General features: G+C 44.0%; 6 protein-coding genes across 6 annotated transcripts; all 6 read right to left on the bottom strand.

Moving 5' to 3' along the window:
- Positions 1-663: 663 nt before the first annotated feature.
- On the bottom strand, positions 664-1,815 carry AOL_s00004g21 (uncharacterized protein; the record flags this gene model as incomplete). Its single annotated transcript, XM_011118671.1, has 2 exons — positions 664-747; positions 805-1,815. The coding sequence occupies 2 exons, from the start codon at positions 1,813-1,815 to the stop codon at positions 664-666; spliced, it is 1,095 nt and encodes a 364-aa protein (XP_011116973.1).
- Positions 1,816-3,817: 2,002 nt separating this feature from the next.
- Positions 3,818-4,622, bottom strand: AOL_s00004g20 (uncharacterized protein; the record flags this gene model as incomplete). The annotated part of the gene is made up of 3 exons (XM_011118670.1): positions 3,818-3,985; positions 4,069-4,190; positions 4,256-4,622. 3 exons carry the CDS (start codon positions 4,620-4,622, stop codon positions 3,818-3,820), a joined length of 657 nt encoding a protein of 218 aa, XP_011116972.1.
- Positions 4,623-4,837: 215 nt separating this feature from the next.
- AOL_s00004g19 (uncharacterized protein) lies at positions 4,838-5,620 on the bottom strand (the record flags this gene model as incomplete). The annotated part of the gene is made up of 4 exons (XM_011118669.1): positions 4,838-5,085; positions 5,153-5,319; positions 5,423-5,463; positions 5,513-5,620. The coding sequence occupies 4 exons, from the start codon at positions 5,618-5,620 to the stop codon at positions 4,838-4,840; spliced, it is 564 nt and encodes a 187-aa protein (XP_011116971.1).
- A 1,661-nt stretch (positions 5,621-7,281) lies between these two features.
- Positions 7,282-9,234, bottom strand: AOL_s00004g18 (uncharacterized protein; the record flags this gene model as incomplete). Its single annotated transcript, XM_011118668.1, has 3 exons — positions 7,282-8,928; positions 8,995-9,055; positions 9,125-9,234. The coding sequence occupies 3 exons, from the start codon at positions 9,232-9,234 to the stop codon at positions 7,282-7,284; spliced, it is 1,818 nt and encodes a 605-aa protein (XP_011116970.1).
- A 1,395-nt stretch (positions 9,235-10,629) lies between these two features.
- Positions 10,630-11,767, bottom strand: AOL_s00004g17 (uncharacterized protein; the record flags this gene model as incomplete). Its single annotated transcript, XM_011118667.1, has 2 exons — positions 10,630-11,025; positions 11,225-11,767. The coding sequence occupies 2 exons, from the start codon at positions 11,765-11,767 to the stop codon at positions 10,630-10,632; spliced, it is 939 nt and encodes a 312-aa protein (XP_011116969.1).
- Positions 11,768-12,920: 1,153 nt separating this feature from the next.
- Positions 12,921-18,694, bottom strand: AOL_s00004g16 (uncharacterized protein; the record flags this gene model as incomplete). The annotated part of the gene is made up of 11 exons (XM_011118666.1): positions 12,921-13,328; positions 13,378-13,815; positions 13,881-14,157; positions 14,216-14,887; positions 16,864-16,964; positions 17,059-17,637; positions 17,725-17,804; positions 17,869-17,980; positions 18,054-18,262; positions 18,365-18,420; positions 18,624-18,694. 11 exons carry the CDS (start codon positions 18,692-18,694, stop codon positions 12,921-12,923), a joined length of 3,003 nt encoding a protein of 1,000 aa, XP_011116968.1.
- Between the last annotated feature and the right edge of the window lie 424 nt (positions 18,695-19,118).

The following is a 19,118-nucleotide window of genomic DNA, read 5'->3' as shown; positions in this document are numbered from 1 at the left end:
AACCCGTTAAGAGGTGACACCAAATATTTCCTCACGGCATATGCATGCAAGATGGCGAATGGCTTGTATGTTGGGATCAGCCCCCGGGAAATGACTAAGATTCCGACGGGCGGTTAAAATGGGAGGTTGATGGTCTATGGACAGGTACATTTTGGGTGCGCACATGTAATTGCATGAAGGGTATCGAGATTCTTGGTGAAGGGTATGAAAAGATATTTAAATTGAACGAAAATTAAACCACCCGTTATATACTGAGGTATCAAGAATAGATGAAAAAGAAAGAAAAAACACCGCTCCGGAAACCAAGTCTAAGGAATACAGAAATATATGTATGCTCGACGCTATTGAAATAATCCCCAAATAATATGCAATGCAGTGATGATGCGAATGAAAGACAACAAAGAAAAAAGTAGAGGTAGACGGGATGTAAATCGCCCTAAATGATGCGTAAATAGACAGATCTTTTCAGAGTATGTCTTTAGACAGGATTAGGATTGTATAAACATTAGGTGATCGTTTTGATATAAAGATGAAGCTTTTGGTCGATATTTTGATAGATTTAGGAAATATTTAGGGGTTGGATGAGAGAATAAGGAGAGTCGTAAGAGTTTGGGTCGTCAGTAGGTCGTTTCAAGATTGGGAACGAGGTGATATTTAATGATTCTAAGCAATGCAACGGAATAAGTCGGTTCGACCCCATAAATGTTCATCATCGAATTGGCGTGTTTTGTAGTCATAATCGACACACTAAATAAAAGAGTTTAGTAAAGATTTCTTTCCAATGATGATAGGTGCTTGGCTTACCTTCATCCCACCGCTTGGGCCTACATGTGGGCAATGTGCATCAGGGCGAGTGATGGTCAAAACGATATGGATGGAGCGGCAGACAACCGAGTCACTCCAGACATTGGTGTAGCTACCGAATGGCTTGGCGGAGAGACTCTCGATGCAATGTTCAATGCTGTCGTACTGTGCGTTTTTACCGTTACACCTCAAAGCTTGGGCATTGCAAGTGGTATGAATCAGCTCTTGCTGCGCAGCTGGATCATTATAGTCGGTAGATGTGAGCTCCTCAATGAAGTGGTCGACTTCGATAAGGGCGAGGTCGTAGTTGACAACTTCGCCCCGTTCATTGAATCTCCAGAATCCTGTTTGTTTAAGGATCGAGACTAGTTTGCCATTATCTGGGCTGGTGGCGTTTACTACCTCTGCGTAGAGATACACTGTGCTGGAAGCGATTTCAGGGCACTCTGAGGAGAATTGAGCGAGTTCGAAGCGGGTGAATGCGGCAGAGTTCTTGTTAGAGATTGGAAGTGGAGGCAGAGCGAAGAAGTATTCAATTGAGTCTTCGAAATCTGTGAAGTTGCCAACTGGAGATATTCTGCCACTTGCATGATCTGCAAATAGACCGTCTGGAACAGCGGATGCCCCGAACGCGATGATGGGGACTTGGTTGGGGAAGATTGTTAGATTATAGATGTGATGGATAGTATTGAAATTACGGTCTCGATAGGGATTGCCACTTGGTGGCGCTGTGTATCTCGACGAGGTGGATGTTGAGGTTAAAGAAGAAGATGTTGACTCGAATGTCGTCGTGACTGGCTCTGATGTTGAACATTCAGTGGTTGTGAGAGTTTTTGTCACAGGGCTTAAGGTACTTGTGCAAGGTGCAGTGGTAGCACATGCATTATTTGGGCAAGAGGTTACGGTTACAACCTCCCAGACCGTGCGACGCGGTGCTGGCGCTGCAGATGCTTGATGGCAGATAGCTAGGATACAGCCAACTTGTGCGATACAGCGACTGAGGTTCACCATCTTGGCGTTGACGGGTGTACCACCTGTAATCTAAAGTAACGATTGATATCTGCAAGGGGCGGAGAGAAAAATGTATTTTTTGCAATATAAGGAAGGCTATCGATACCGATAAGCAGCGAAGAAGTGAATGTTGATGCAGAGCGACGTGGAGGGCGTAGTGGTTTTTAAAAGCCTATCTGAACCAATACTCCAAGCTGGCTAAGAGAACCCACTCGAAATCTTTAATGCAATGATGATACGATGCTAAACGGGAAGTCGTGAGGCAACAAATGAAATTCGTATGACAAAACAAAGGCACGGCAGCGATACGCCCAATCGTAGAGATGCCCTCAATGTGGTGGTTGGTCTTCGAGCAGAAGAAGTCGGCTTCCTAGCTTGCCATGTGGCACGTTATGATGGCGGTTGCTCTGTTATAAGAGAAATGAATGGGTGTGAGACTAGAAAAGGCCTGTGCCAGCGCATCATGGTGGTGAAGGTTGCTTTGGGGTGACCCAAGCCTCATCGAGCAAGAACTGGTCTCCAATGCATCTTGCGCACACGCCATGGAAAAAAATATCTTTTTCGTCCCTTCGTCTTCGGGCAGCGTTGCTTTTTGTGGGCCTGAAGCTGCAAGCCAGTTCACAACGTGATGAGATGTCCTTGGACAGTACGTCAACGATGCCCGGTTTGGCATAGTCTTATGCAGGGTGCCCAAAAAAGGTTGCTTTTGACCAGCGCAGGTCCCACGAGCCCGGAAATTCAGGAGCCGACTCATCAAATCAAAACGTGCAGGATGATGACCTTGAGAGTATACATGGTCCCATTGTCGTCACTGAACGGTACAGTATCTGTGCCTTCCATGATGCTTCAAAGCGTCGCGTTGATATAATGGAGATTGAATGGGTCGATGAAGATGACCGCTTCTCGCTTCATGCGCGTCATCTGGAGGAGATCCTGTCTCGTATTTTGGCTCCTGTTTCTGTCAAACCAAGCTCGCAGGACGCGACCAGAGCTTTGGGTGGGGACCTCGATGCATGGGTCCCTAGACTAACGCATTTCAGCCGAAGCAGCTCAAGCTTGTCATGCTGCCAAAAAGAGAGCTTCGAAGCCTGAAGGTGAGACTAAAGTTGTATCACGATGATTTATCTTCTTCATATCCGAGAAAAACTTCACTGATCTAGAGGGACTCAACGGACATACCCTTGGCCAGAGAGTTCCAAAGTTGTGACAAGAACGGCCAATGCTTGTGGGGCCGTTGACCTTCTTCTTTGGCCCTAATCTACCTGAGAAGGTGTCCTCTTGAGAGTCTTGCAACCTATCTTTGGCGTTTTATTAATATACCTCAGCCGGGATTTCACGATTGCATCGATTGGTTATTGTTGGTGGTTGGGATGCGAGATGCAAAAGGGAGCCCTGCGAACTTTGACTAGTCTCGGCCCTGTTACCAACGGTACGACCAGGGCCAATAATCCAACAGCAGCAACACATTAAACAGATTACCAGCCCGTAATTGTCATGAGGACTGTCCCACAGCCGCACATATATATCTTGCGCAACCATAAGCTTCAAGGCTGTCATGTCATCGTCGCCTTGGAAATATTGGAGAGTATGTCTCAACCCTCGTATTCTAGAGATCAAATGGAATGTCGTATCTATAGATGCAGGTAAATTTATGGATGGAGTTGAAAACTTAAGTATACGTATAGTCTGAATTTATAACCCAACATGCAGCAGCATTAATACTTTGCATCGACTTCATTCTTATATATCATGAATTAAAATTGGATTCAAAATCGGGAATAGGATTTCGGGGTGTAACGTTTTTATTTGTAACGGGAAGGAATCTTTTTCAGCTATATATAATATAATCAAAGGGTACAGGCCACATTAGATATGCACATTGGCATATCTGCATGATATATGCAGATGAATTCATAAAATCCTTTGACATCTAAGCCTATAGGTCTAAGGTTTGCGATAAGTTTGCTAAAATATATTAATTTTGAAAAAATTGATCATACGATCAGTAAAGATTACATAGAGTACCATTTACTTCGATAAGTCGCTCACTCCCTACGCAGTTAACACAGTATAACATGTTGTGGGGATCATGTTTCGCTTTTATGGCGAAAAGCCTGGAGTAATTCTCGCCCCAGTATGTCGACTGCCAAAACTTGGAGTTGATAAACGTCTAAGACGGAGTTAACGTTAATTAGCCTTCCTTAAAAAGCTCCGGAGGGCTAAGACTGAGTTGAAGGGGAAGGATCAACACACCTCGCTGAGATATGTGCCGCTATTGGGGGACAACTGTCGCCATGCATATTCCAATACATCTCTTGCCACTTCCATTTGTTCTACCCTACCGGTTCTATTGTTCTCGAAGCCCGTACTCGCAACTATTCGTCATCATTAGAAAAGACTATCTGTGCCGCCAGGAACGTATTATGTGCCTTTGACGTACTGATATGCGAGTATGTTTCTCGCCACGCGGGATTCAGCGCCATGCTAACATTTTTATGCTGAGCCACACCTCGACCGGCAACAATGTGACCTTGCAATATCCCAGTTGTCTCGAAGTTAAGTTTAAGGGTGTCGTGAAGGAGCGGTACGTTATCAGTTAGAGATCGGCGCGTAAGCAATCGACTGGCAAGTATTGGCGCTCCTGATGTAACTGCGTAGTCTACGAAGTTGTCTTTGAAATATTTGTAAAACGATGGAAATGTTTGATTGAAGACGACAAGTGTGATATTTTTCCCGTACCTGATGGATAGCTGGGTTAATACTGGTGCTAAAAGTTTCCCGGATCTCTCCACAGTCCCATTGAGCATGTATAATGTAGCAGCAAATGTAGGTGTCTTGCTACCACCCGCAACTTCGGTAATATTGACGACAAATTAGTAGCCCATAAGCCCCCCGTCGTTGAGCCATGGGACTTGGGTATGCATATAAGTGATCGCATCGTGGAAGATTTCCCTTGGCGTATCTATTTTAGTCAGGTTAAAGATAACGGTTTACGTGTACCAAGGCTGTGAAGGGAATGATTTTACGGTAGCTGATGTAACAACACCGAAGGTACTTGGCCCTCCCTTTCGTATTGAGTTAGCCTGAACAACTGTCTCCAGTTGGGTAGAGATGGGTTTCGGGGCTGTACCCCTCCGAGAGCCCAGTATATATCCTGGTTTTGGTAGTCATTTGCTGTAATGTATTCGCCACTGGGTAATACGACTTTCATCTCGAGTACTTGGTCCACAGCTAGGCCATAAATAGAACTTAGAGGGGAATGCCCTCCGCCTATATTTAATAACTCTGAGTCGCAATGCAGTAGGATAAAGGCGCAGAATATTTGGGGGGATCATACCTTGAAGGAAACCACCTATGCAACCGACGGTACTAGCACCACCTCCAACTATGATACTGTTGGGCTCGTCCGCAAAACGGTACATATCTTGCCATTGCATCCCAGGCGATATGGTAACAGCGTTCTGACCTTTCATGCTAACAGCACAGCCTTCTGGCGTAAAGTCACTGTGGAATTGTGCCTCTTGTCAGCCGTGGGCGAATATCGACAATGCGTGAGCTCCTGTAGATCTATGTATTTTGTTAGACGATCTAACACTCTTTTCCTTACAATACCAATCTGACATTCTCACCGCCCAAGGAAATCATGGCCTGTTGATTTAACTATTAGGCGGATGTTATGCTTCCTTGAAAATCTAACCCCAGCTTGAACGGCTTCAACGTTGGTAGCATTTATTACGTAGGCTGGATACCAACCGATTCCATTGCATGTAGTGCCCGTTGATTGTGTATCGTTGTTTGGGGGCATGGGTCACCAGCGTACCCTGGAAAGTCGATCATATACGGGTTTTTGGCGATTAAATCGCTAGATTGATAAACTGATGTGATCATCTCGCATGCTGTTTTGTTGTAAAATTCTCCTAGACAACAAGCTATACCTGGCGGCGTGGTTCGAATAAGATGTCCGTTTACTGTATCGTTTAGTTGGTTCCAATCATTCGGTGCTGGCCAACAGGGGTCTGAAGGTCTACATTTGCAAGACTGTTGTGAAGCACACACGGCCAGAGTAAAACCAAAAGCCGCGAGGAGATATTCCGATTGTTTGATTTTTCGTAGCATTTTTGACAAAAATTTACGATACTGACTTCTGGTCGGTTGACGAACAAATCCGGGGGAGCTTGGTGGTAATATAAGAATCGAATGGACCGCTGTGAAGCTTTCAGATTAATTGGTAAACTCGATCCGTTTGATTGGAATATGTAGTATTGAATCCCGACTGGATGCGACAGCTTGTGGGCTATAGCGCTGAGAAATTCATGGACATTGATATCGGACACTCAGCTGATCAGGCAAATTTGATGTGACACGTTAAACTACGGACTATATATTCTCAGTATTTCGATTGACATGGTATTGAGAGGTTTGCAAGTTGACTCGGCATAGCATGAGTCAATGACGGATTATTGCTTCATAGCTCGAGGGTCGGCTACCGGGTCTTAGAACAAAGCTGTCCCTTCGATCGATCAATCACACGCACGCACATCTCTCTAGATAACGTTATTTTCTACGATCATGCAATGAATCGATCTAAAGATCTTCAATAGCGAAGAGGGGCTCCATTTTAGACTGGCGAGTCTTGGGGCCACAAAGCATAGTGTGTCTGTGCAGCCGTGATCCATGGCCAAGCTAAGCGTTACGTAACCGGGGTGCGGAAAAAGCTTCGAAAGCTTAAAATGTCAACGATTCTTGAACATAGTTTAGCAAGACATGTTCGACTTGAATCTTGGAGATGTACAATGATATACTGGATATTAGCTAATATTAGTTAGTGTGGCCTTCCTCCTTTGGTCTATTTGTCTCAGGGACGCTCACCAACGCGGAATTGGTTTTAGTTGTAAGTTGCAATTGCAATAAAGGTAGTGCCCGAGGGCAAAGCCCGCACTGGTTATAATGTTACGAGGTGGCCACGTGGACGCATCTCCAATTCGCAAGATTAATATAGAAGTCAAGCTCGTAAAGTTGGAACACATGGAGATCTTGTGTTACCGGCTGAATAGGCTTCTACATCGGCCCAAACGGATATGAAATCATGCAAATCGAAGTATTACATTATTGGAACGAAGGAACCCCGTCGATCGGCTTTAACTTGCCCAACAACCGGACCTGAATCTTCAAAAAAAAAAAAGAAAGAAAGAAAGAAAGAAAGAAAGAAAGAATAGGGACCCTTCGCGTCCCAATGGCTGACTAATACTTTGATTTGGAGAGTACTTAACTTGGGACGATGCTAGCAGAAGAGTATAATTTTATGGAAATAGAGAGAAAGGAATTAGAATTGGAGGATTATGACAGAGTACAGCGGAATATGGGTTCGATGTTTGGTGATATTTACTAGCCTACAAGTTGTCTCGCGCCGGACTTCGTGAAAACTCAGAGCGGTATATGACAGTATTATGGATTGTTTACTACTTTTTACGCTAAAACCATCGAGAACTCATCAACTTTGACACTTCCCCCGAGGCTCTTGGTGGCGTAATTGAATATCCCAAATCGATATCCGATGAAGTACTGCCAGTCATTTTTCAATACCAATCCGCTGTCGAGATTGCTGAAGCTAGAACCATCGGTGGAGTAGCTAAACGTGGCTGTTCTAGTCCCCCCAGGTCTAATGTCGGCGCGAATTCGAAGCCAAACTTTGGTGCCGGATATCGCCGCCCCAGCTCCTTCCGAACCCGTAGATGCTGTGTTCCAGTTAGAATCCATATTTATTCCAGTCACAAACGAGATTCGAGTTGCCGTTCCAGTCTTGGAAATTCCGATCCATGCTGACTGGTCACGGAACATTGCGAGGCCGGCTCGGTCGCCGTCCTTCATATTGCCGTAGTTAAGTACAATTGTTCCAATAGAGACTGGGCCTAGTATTCTGTGTGTTAGGGTATTGCGGGCAGCGTATAAGTCCGATGTCACAGTGGCGGTAGACATTGTCAAGCCATTATTGACATTGTACTTCGATGTATCTGGGTTGTGATTCCATTCCCATTCAGGTCCCAGGGAAGTTCCAGCGAAGGTGTCTGTCCCATAGGGAGCCTTGAGTGGGCGCTTGGTAACTGGGTATGGATAGGAAGAGCCCCACCCCCCGTTAACAGTATTAACTGTTGGGTAGCCATCATTGCCCCATGTGATTGGAGCCAGAACTGGCATTCTTCCACCGGGATAAGCGTCGATGAATGCCATGTAGTACCATTGCCCAGATGGGGTCGAGACCATGCTACCTTGGTGTGGGATTCCTGCACCAGATACAGGTGGAGCCATATCTTTCAACAGCCGCCGTTCAGTATAAGGGCCCCACGGACTGCTCGACTTGAGAACCCATTGCTCGTTGGCTGGCTTTGTGAGGAAGATAATATAGTTTCCGTTTACTTTATAAAACCTGGCACCTTCGATGTACCCAATGCTAGAGGGAGAAGTCCAAACAGCCCTTGTTTCCGCCTGGCTGAGCCCGTCGGATGTCAATCTGGCAACATTAATAGTTGAACTTCCATATGCCACATACATTGTGTCGTCGTCATCTACCAATAACCCTGCATCGTAATAGCAAGTGTTTATTGTTGACTTCTTGCTCCATGGCCCAGTGGGGTTAGTGGCGGTATACATGTATGTTTTCCCAAATTCAATACATCCACCCCAATAGAACGTTCCGGTGGATTTTCTGTATCCAAAGAGACTGGCCCATATACCCTTGACATATGCCCTTTCTCCATTTGCAAGGTTGTATTTTGACGACCAGTCTAAAGTTGGAACCGAATGGCCGATATATTCCCAGTTTACTAGGTCATAGGATCGAAGAACTGGCGCGCCAGGTGAATAGGCCATGGTACTAGCAGAGTAGTAGTATACATCGCCGACACGAATGACTTCGAGATCTGCGAGATCGTTCCACAGAACAGGGTTGTTGAAAGTGTTCCCGATACCATTTCCTGACCACGAGGAAGCGGACGATGTCGTTTGGACCGCTGTAGTCGTGGTGCGAGAAGTCGTGCCTCCCGGTGGCGTTGTGGTACGAGTAGTTGTGCTTGCGGTTGTGGGTCCGCCTGATCCCTCAAGACATTGAGAGTAGTACTTGATTTACGAACATTCTTTCGCTTAGAATCATTTAGTACGATGGTTATATGCGCGGTAGCTTACCGGATTCGAATATACGCATGTCCACCCCGAGATACACGTCGTAGAGCCAGTCCATCCTTGTCTAAGATTTTAAGGTTAGGCCCACTGACCATTAGGAAACTTCCGAGTTTAATCAAAGAGGGTTACATACCCTCCACATTGTGCCCATGGTTGCGCCTGTGCTTGCGTTCCAGTAGCTTGCGATAGAAGCAAAACTGCTAGAGGTGTAAAGACCTGCTTTCGAAGACTACTCATCTTCATGTTGAGAAGGAGATTTGTTATAGCTTTTCTTGTTATATAAAGCTAGATTTTAAAATTTCTTTCAAAGTTTTTAAAATCAAAAGCATTCTAGACAGGCCTGGCAAGTGTATGGCAGATTTGAAAGCGCAACAGAAATAAAAGTCATCCGCAGCATTTATACAAACTCTGTGCCTAGAAAATATCAAGGTCAGATTTGTATCTATATAGATATACTCTGGGGGTCTGAATCATCGAAGGTTATCATGAGGTAGAAACCGGTAAGACATTCCGTTGTACCGAAAATTAATACATTTGGTAGGTGCGCACCATGGTACGTTTAAATTTACCATGGTACTACTAAACCAAGACTCCTGGATTTTCGTGAGCTGGCTCGGTTAATTCGCGAATATTGATCCTAACTACAAATTCCAACATTGGGCTACACGGATCCAGCTTAATGAGTTCTTCGTCAGCTTAAGCGTCAAACAAGGGCATATTCGGTTCTATGGATGCTACCCGAACCTATTCCCGAAACTGTACAAGGCAGACTGCGCCGTTAAGTTTACGAAAACTAACAGGGGTTTTGATTGATGGCTTTTTTACCCCGTTGGATTTTATAGATCATTGCGGCTAAACGTAAAACAACTGGTATGCTTAATTTGGCGAAGACGGGACGGCTTTCCATGGCACGAATTTTACCAAGTTTTTGTTGTAGAAAATCCGACCCCGTGGATTTCAAGAACTTCTATGTACAAATACTTTCTAATAATAAACCCACCCAATCATGACATTCAAGACAGTAAGGAAGTCCCATGGGTTTATATGAAGAAATTCTTCGGATCTGGAACTGGTGCCATGGATCGTAAGTGTCTCCGTGCGTTCTATGTACGTTCGGGGGGTGGACGGTTACCCAACTATAATGTTGTAACCCATCTTGGTATGCACTTTCCCCCCTTTAATGTTAATTCTGTCCTATACCCGCGCGCCTCCGTTTTCTATGTAGCTTGCCACCCTCGACTTCTTTGCCATTGAAAATTATCTGATAACTTGCTTGTTGTCTTTTTTTTAGGGTTATTCGTGCGGTCTTGGTACTTCTATATCTCTTCTGACGATTAACTATTTCTTGTGTCAATTTCATGAGTTCTTAGGAATCCTCACGTAGGAAAGAAGCAGTTTGGCATATGCAGCGGCAGTGGCGGCAGCGTATTCTTGCCATATGTCATTCTTCCGAGAATCTGAATAATCGCAAATTCCCCTGATGACGAGACAAGGGAATGCATTCATGATACCGGCTGCCTCCATCTCAAAACAAAGAATACTGTATTGCGATGTTAATTTATCACTAACTTGCTCGCTTTTTATAACTTGATTTCCGAAAGCAATCAAACCATAATGAACTTTTAGATGGGTCCTAAGTTATAGCTTGGACACTTGGGCGTTGTTTCTAGGTATTTCTTCTTCTTTATGTCCGTCCCCTGAACTAGAGCGATTACGCTCGGCATTGGCCGCAAGAAGTGGATCAAACTGATATCCTGGATATCCGTACTCTGGATGTCGAGTTGCGATACTCTCGAGACATGCTTGAAGCGGGTAACGGGCTTTGTTCGGGTCCGATTCCAGGTCGCTTATCCCAGTAATTATGAAGCGCGGCGGAGACTGTAGGAATCCTTTCCTTACAAACTCGTTGTTCTTGAGGGTCTTCCCAAAATCATATTGAATAACACCCGTGGAATCCCCTTCCGGATGGCTAACCACAACATCACCGAGTTGTATATCGTTTTTTTCAGAAGGAACGCCACCCCCCGATTCCAACTAGGAGACAAATATTTAGGTTTGGAAAACTCCTCTTCATGTGTATAAGGACGTCGGCGGCAGCACATGTACCGTACTCCCCTGATGGTAGACAGGCGGAAACAATATTATGGTTATGTATGCAACCTAATGCATAATGGTTTGTGTCTTCAGGTGGGTATACCAAGTTTTGATGTTTGCGGTTGAATATTGCACGCACTGCGAGGTGTTCTTTGGGAAGCGCGCACACTATTCCAACGTTATATTCTTCACGCCTGAATACCAGACTAGCCTGGGCTATCCCTATGCCGTCGCTAGTCTGAGCTGATGTCAGTCTTCTTCCTGACCGGGACTTCGAATTCGTAAATGATGGATCGGTACCCAGCTTGGTCCTCGGATCGAAAAAAGAGCTCTGACTTAGGCTTGTCCCAAGACCGCTGTCGACATCATTAGACAAAGTTTCTGATTCAGGCGAAGTTAGGGGTGCATTAACTTCGGGATGACCGAGATCCCCCAAATATTGCTTGGATTTCTCATCATTTCCGAAGATCAATGCGCCACCGTGGCAGAGTTGAACTGGGTTAGTTGTAAGTTGAGTACGAAATAGCTTTGACGGAAGTAGAGTATGGGCGAAATGAGAGTGCCTTTCTGACTTCCCTTCGCCTTTACATTCGCATTTTCCAAAGGGTTCATCGGGACTATGACAAACAATGTCATCTGTTAGCTTGATAGGATTTGTTTCTTGGCCGCCGTTCGCATCCATTATTTCCGTTAGATCCCTAACTGTAGCGGCGAGATAATATTCCCCTTTCGGTAAGGCTGCCCATCGAGTACACGGGAAGAACGGATCAAGTGGTTTTATGATTTCTCCAAATCCACGTCCAAATAAAACGACTGCCCGGATACTTCGGCTGAGGTCGACCCAACCCGCACCAGCTTTTGGAATCTCTGTTACACAAGAGCAAATATTATCTTGCCCTGCTGCTAGGTGGTTGGAGTCCTAGCTTTCAAGTTGTCTCTGCTCTCCGTCATTCAAGCAATTTTCCTTTTTAACAATCTTATCCTGGTGTTCTAGCACTTTGTACTCCAAAGTGTTGTGAAACTCTTCCAGACAATCTCGAATGCAAAAGTATCCGTCCTTTTTTGGATATATATGTTGTTTGAGATTGTTTTCATTGAGATGCATGTGTATGGCTGAAAATCCTTTATATTTTACCGGTGTTTCCTGCATATTCTCCTCTTTATAATAAAACTGGAAACTAAAGTCATTGGTACAATTACTTTTTAAGGATCTATGTAAAATATGTAGTAGGACATTAGTTCTATTGATAAACTAGCTTTATCTTGATTATCCTATAGCACTACAAACTTTGTGTGAATATGTTGTATTTTTCGTTCTAAAATATTTCCAGATATATGAAAAGGAGTGTCTTTTCTACCAAGAGTAAATAGAGCACCATCCCGAATGTCGCGTGTCTTAGATATATATGTGTGCCCTGTAGAGAAGGCACTTCTCATATGTTCGCGATAGATATGAAGGCCGAATTTTGTAGTCGGTATCCGCGGCACCTAACAACCAAATTTAGCAAGGGTCTTATTTTTAGCTACTATATACTTTTACTAGCATAGTAATCAGTCTTGGAACACTAATTAAGGATATGCCGAGATGTTCTTAATTCTAAAATGTTGAGTCCATCAGCGTGTGAGATCATATTCTTAAGATAAGAAATACAATTCCCGTGCTTGTTATATAATAAATGCTAGGTAGTTATGTTATTATTTGTTTTTGTTGGAATGAGAAGTGTTGAGAAGCCTTTTATGAAGATATGTTTATTAAAGGCCTGTATATAGTGTGATTGAGCCAAACCGGCTATTATTTTAAGTGGAATTTTAAGTTTTGTTTTAAGATTAAGCTTTTATGGGATCGGGTATCCTTTGATAATTACTGGGTTTTTGAACATGTTATGCCAATACTGGCTATTAGGAGGAATGATGCTTTGCTCTCTTTCCTCAGCGCTAAAATGTAATCGAAAAGAGAATGTCGGTAAATTTAAATTTGCATGCGTCAGACCTCTAGGATCTGTAGGAGGGGTTGTGGTTCCTCTCCCACGGGAATTCAGAGATTGTGAATTCTTGATCAGGGGTACAAAGGCAACGACCCCAGTTTCAAGCGGGGAAGGGCTAAGGGCAGTGCAAAGCCATGCTAGTTGTTGGCCGATTTCTGCTACGGAATCTTTCGTTCCGACGGCCTCAACTACTAGCTCGGATGATTCCCGAAAATACGCTATGAGAGCTGTATTGTCAGGAAGAGTACCTAGGGGCAACTAGTGAGATCAAAAAGGCAGCCGTCTTGTACATTTAAGAAACATACACATATAGTATTTCAGATTCATCGATGACATCCTTAACTAGCTCGATGATATATTTGCCGGTTGACAGCCAGGTCTGGCATAAATAATCCACGCATGTTAGTGCTTGAACATCCTCAGTAGACCCTGTGAGTATTACAGCTCTTTCGATAGCTTCGGAGGGCTTGAGTTCGTATTCTTGTTCATTGACAAATATTAATGGTTTCCAACCTGTCAAAAAGATCGTGTTGAAGGCCTCTGCGGATCTATTTTTGCTGATTCTATGAGATGACGGTAGACATTCACTAACACTCCTCTTCGTAATTTCCATATAGTTTGGCAGCTCCGCCGGTGTAAGTAGAATAATTTCTCTCCGTAAAACTCCAACGAGCCATTCAAATGCTGGGGTTTTGAGGATAAAATCTCTACAAACAATTGCACGATCAATAGCGGTATTTCCCATCTTGGTTTCTTCATCTTCCGTAATATCGTAAAGGTCCCCACCATCACTTCCATTCCCATACTCACCTTTTTCTTCTGCGCTCTGCTTGTTTCCATCCATGTCCCCTGGGCTTTGTCTCCACCATTCTCATATTCGTCCTCGGCGTCCCCCCAAAAAGTGTTTTCTTCGAATTGGTCCTCTAGGGGTCCATGTTGAGGGTGTGAAGGGGGGTATTCGGATTTTTCATGCCAAAGATCCATTTTAGCAGCCAAGTCCATGTTCGTGTTCTCCACAACCTGTGTATTAGGGACACTCTCAGCATCGCCATGAGAGTACTTCTCCGTAAAATACTTCGCAACACTCCTAGCAATAGACCTCTGTTAGACTTCTCTAGTTTTCTAGCACCTGATTTTCAACTGACAAAATGTAAACTAACTCTCGATTCTTGTGGACGAAAAACATAATGTCACGATGCATTTGACTGGGGGCTTTATAACCAACTTTAAGGGCGAACGCTTTTAATAGCTCGGGAAGGGCTATAGAGATCCTTTCCCAGATCGCGGTCTCGGAATTATCGCTTCTTAATAGTTCACGAATTTCATGAAAAAGAACTGCGGCTAGTTCGGATATATAATTTTCCTTCTCCGACGTGGCAAAACTTGATGTCTCCGAGTAAACTGTTTCAACATCATCCGTGTCCAAGTCTGCGGTGGTAATGTTAGTATCGCTGGTAGTAGGATCGGTGGTAGTAGTGGTAGCGTTGGTAGTAGTAAATGTAGTAGCTATGGTAATGCTCAGCTGTTCTTCGAGATTATCTTGCTGCCCGTATTGGCGATGCTCGTCTATAAGCGTTAGAGGAGGATGGAAGAACCCCTGCCCTTCACCCCGTGCTCCTCCATCTTCATCCTCCGATTCGTGTTTGGAGATGGCTTGCCCTTCTATGTAATCTTGACCTTTTTGCTCAGCTGCAGCGCCTACACGGTTTCGATCTTCTAACATCGAGTCCAATCCAACCTCAGGGCGCTGTCTCTCGTCCTGCTGCTGTTGACCTTGCTCCTCCCAGCTCCCGCCGTTTGGTCCGATATTCCAGAGGCTATTATAATTTAGCGGATCGTCAGCGAGGCCCCTGAATATATTAATGAAGTTGGTTCCTGAATGTTTGTCCATTTCCAAATTGAAGGCCAACTCCGCATCATATTCATAATATAAACCTAGTCTCGGAGCCAGAGCTGCCCCGAAACCCCCCTGGGAGGGGTTGCAACAATTTCCTTTAGTACCATTCTCTGACCAGCCAATCTTCCGCAAATCGGGTACAAGCGCGTTTTCCTCGTCAGAATAATTATATCCAAACCTAGAATTTCCATATGGGCCAAGATAGAGATCAAGGTTTTGAACCTAGTGAGTTTGCGCCGCCACCCACTCTTGCACCTACTAAACTCGTGGAGGAATACATCGATCACAGCACTAATATCGATCTCTTCGATGCTAGAACTAAATTCGAGATTCTGGTTGTGGCCCCATCCTGTTGCGAGATCTAAGATGTCCGCATTCTCGGTATTATATAATTGAATCCGCTGCTCCCAAAAGAGGTAAACTGGGTCCCGACGCCAGAAACATCAAGATTCTGATTAAATAGGGCGTTGGTGACGTCAAAGGGTTGACGGTTATTATATATCATAAGGCCGCTGTTCTCCATCAATACGCTGAAGAGAGCCACTCTGTGGCATACTGCTCCACTCGTACTTATAAATGCAAATACGGGATTGACCAAAATTTATTCTGCCAACTGCAACAAGAATCTAGGTATATTTCGAGCGCCGTAGAGCTTTGAAGGGTGAATGGGACAGTACGCCGCTCCTTTGCGAATATTCTATGCAATGCGGCTGAGCTGAAGATCTCGAGCTTTCCATTCAATCGCTTCTTACCCCTTCACCCAAGCCAGCGAAACGAAGAAAGAAAAAAAGAAAAGAAAAAGCTGGGACATATCGCATGGTACCGAATTTGCGTTGATGCGAATCACCCAACGGCCAACGGCCAATAAAATCAGTTGATTTTTGAATATACAAAGACATCTAACGGCCTAACCTTATATATATGGAAGATAGAACATCCGTTTCTGAATTGGATTACAAAAATCGTATGAATATGTCGCAATTTGAATTAATTATAATTATCCTAAAGAAGTAAGAAATTTACCAGCAAATTTTGGGGTTGTGGTTGCGAGGTGGTGTTAAGCGCATATGGCCGGCCTCGGTTGCATTTCATTGGTACCATTGGTTTTATTCATAATATAAGAATCATCCCAAATATTAAGCATAGTTATTTCGGTTCCCACCGATGAAAAAGGTATTCTTCAGTCAAATAAGTCCGAGCTTGGATTGCACAGCCTTGTATACCTTGATACGAGCAGCGCACGGGAATGTGGATCTAGTATTATATAATTATGGGAAGTAATATTATAAAAACCTTCCTACGAAGTCTAACGTCTACAGGTTTTTTATGCACAATCCCAAAGCAAAATTTTCTATGTAACTAAGAGTTTTCGATTTTTCGCCTTCAACAGACTAGGGTTTTTATCTGGAAAAAACATGGAGGGAACTCTATATATAATCAGCATAAATTCTGGGATCACCTGAACTATATATGTCGAGGAAAGATACAGCACATTCATCATCGGAATTATTTACATGCCTACAACCAGCAGTGAATTTCAAGCGAGATCAAAACTGTCTATGTCTATCACTGACAGTCTATGTAAATAACCGGCTATGTGCGGAATCTATTATATAGCCGTATATAGAATCCATGAAATATATTGATGAACACCGACATCAATAACTATATAAGTGGTTATATTTATTTGCAGTCTTATAGGTTGCTCATCTGCTAGATGCAGAAGGTTTCTAGATGTAACATATATATCCTTGTCCACCAGATTTTGCGGTACCGCGCCAATACTCTAGGTAGCATTAGTCTGGCACTGTTAAAATTTGCTAACAAGGATCTAAGAACAGATAAATAGTTGTCCCAGATGGGTATTTTGCCCTGGTCTGTAGTTATTTTACTGACATTGCGTTAGCGTGGGGGCCAACAAGGCTGTTAAACTCGCTGCTGCTATAATATACGGTAAAACCGTCATTATGAGTTTGACCTGAAGATAAAGTTTCGCCCTATATAGATTTTTAATTGTACCCGATTAGCTTTTTCGATCAAAGCATTGATATTGCGGCTGCTTTTTATATCTGTTTTGGGGACCTGACGTACAAATTGCCAGTACATATCGCCAGCAGTTTCCGATCCCAAGATGGTGTTATACCAGCTTCCATATACACTACCGCGGTTGCTAGTGACACCGTATTCCTCTAAGATGTACGGCTTCCCTGCAGACGTCGCTGCAGAGGCGTGCTCCTGGATCCATGTATTACCCCAAGAGTCACTCTTAGACCAGTGCCCAGGGTACAAATGCGCGGTTCCAAAATCCAAAGTGCTTATAGCTAGGTTCTTGACGAAGTCAATGCCTTCGCCACCCGAATACGGATAGGAGCCGTCTCCGCCCCCGTTAAACCAACCCTCATCGCCAAGCGTGATGAGATGGTTAGAATCCAGAGATTTAATGTATTGAGAGATCGATGTGGCCCAGTTAGTAATAGTGGATGTTGGGCACCCATTGCATCGGGGTTCATTGGCAAGCTCCCAAGCAAAAATGGCCTTTGAGTTTCGGTAGCGAGATACAAGAGCGTTAATGTACTGCTTGTATTGGGAAATGACTCTTGAGTCAGTGTAAAATGCATTTTTGCTAACGCCGTAGTAGTTTGCATAGACTTTCATGCCACCGTAGTCATCCTATATATACCAAGTTAGCCAAAACCAGAACCACTGATTTGGTAAAGGAAACATCTTTAGCAGTATAGAGGGTTGTTTAATGCTTACCCAGTAGTTAACGAAAGGGATGATGAGTTTGATACCATACTTTTCTGCTGAAGCAACTATCGCATCGAGTCTTTGCAGTCCTGCGTCAAAGTTGTGAGCCTATCTGCACTTGGGATTGAAAAAATAACAGTCAAGGTTTCGCACCATTAGAACCGGTATTGATTGTAGGAGAACTTCCGGAGAATAGTTGAAAGTACACCCCACTCGGCGAGGTTACATCATTAAAGCCCCATACACGAAGGACTTTCAACTTCGACTGGTCCAAGATATAAATTTACAGTGGTCAAATTCTTGTAAGTTCCCAAAAGTATGTGGTTTGGGGGCCTCACAGCTTGTAGATGGCTCATAACCTGATCGATATCCGCATTATTGGTTGTGAAGGATAGCCAATATGCATTTGTCCCCGCGAAGCAGCCGACTTTGCCGTCGATATTAAACTTAGTTCCGGACCTAGTAACATAGCCACCACTACCACTTCCAGAGGTGGTCGTTGGCGCTCGAGAAGTGGTCGTAGTGGTAGTAGTTGTCCTCAAGGTTGCTAAAGGTTCGAAAGGCACGTGTTTAGTATCTCGTAAGACATCAATTGCCCTCCCTTCCTAAGAAATCTACAATTACTCGTCCCAACTGGGATAGGACTTACTCGTAGTGCCCTGTGCGGACCCTGGGGTACACTGGGAATACCATTCGTTGTTATAGCTATGAAATCGCGATTGATGTGCTTTTTAGAGGGGCGGTTATAGGAAGTAGATTTGAATAAATAACCCACGAGCAATAGTATCCAGAGACACAACTAGTAGGGCCAGTCCAATTATTTCCTCTGCATTTAAGAGACATCATGGTATATTAGCTATGAACCTTATACTAGTATAGTATAGGCTTGTTGAGAACTTGATTCTTACCCGCACTGCCCCCATGCAGTCTGCTGTGCAGCTACTATGGCGCCAATGTATGCCAAAATGAAAGCTTTCATGTTCGAGATATGACTAACGAGCTGGTTGAGATTTCTTGTATTTAAAGTTTTATAATTTAGGTCTTTCGAACCTTTGTCAGAGAGGCATTATATAGGGTTATATAGCAGATTTAGGGATTTTGATATGTCCGAGGGTTGCGCGACCGTGCAATCCAGTCTCTTAGCCAAAATCCTTATATTATATGTACCGTGTTATCGTCGGCGAAATACTTCAGCGCTGCGGCCCTTGAAGGCGGAAATCGGAGAAAGCTATGGATCCGACCACGATGTTGCCGGTAGCGGCGGTCCGCGGTTCCTTTTAAATTAGAACATGCCAGTCAATCAATGAAACTAATAGGAGCTATATGTATACTCCGTCCGAAGGATTGAATGGTGACCCTCATTTTCTCGCTGGCTACATACAATTTTAAATTTTGCATGCATC

Source organism: Orbilia oligospora (genome assembly GCF_000225545.1).
Source record: "Orbilia oligospora ATCC 24927 unplaced genomic scaffold scaffold00004, whole genome shotgun sequence".
Classification (NCBI taxonomy): Eukaryota; Fungi; Ascomycota; class Orbiliomycetes; order Orbiliales; family Orbiliaceae; genus Orbilia; species Orbilia oligospora.
The sequence above is the reverse complement of the archived record's forward strand: the minus strand, read 5'-3'. Positions and strand labels throughout refer to the sequence as shown.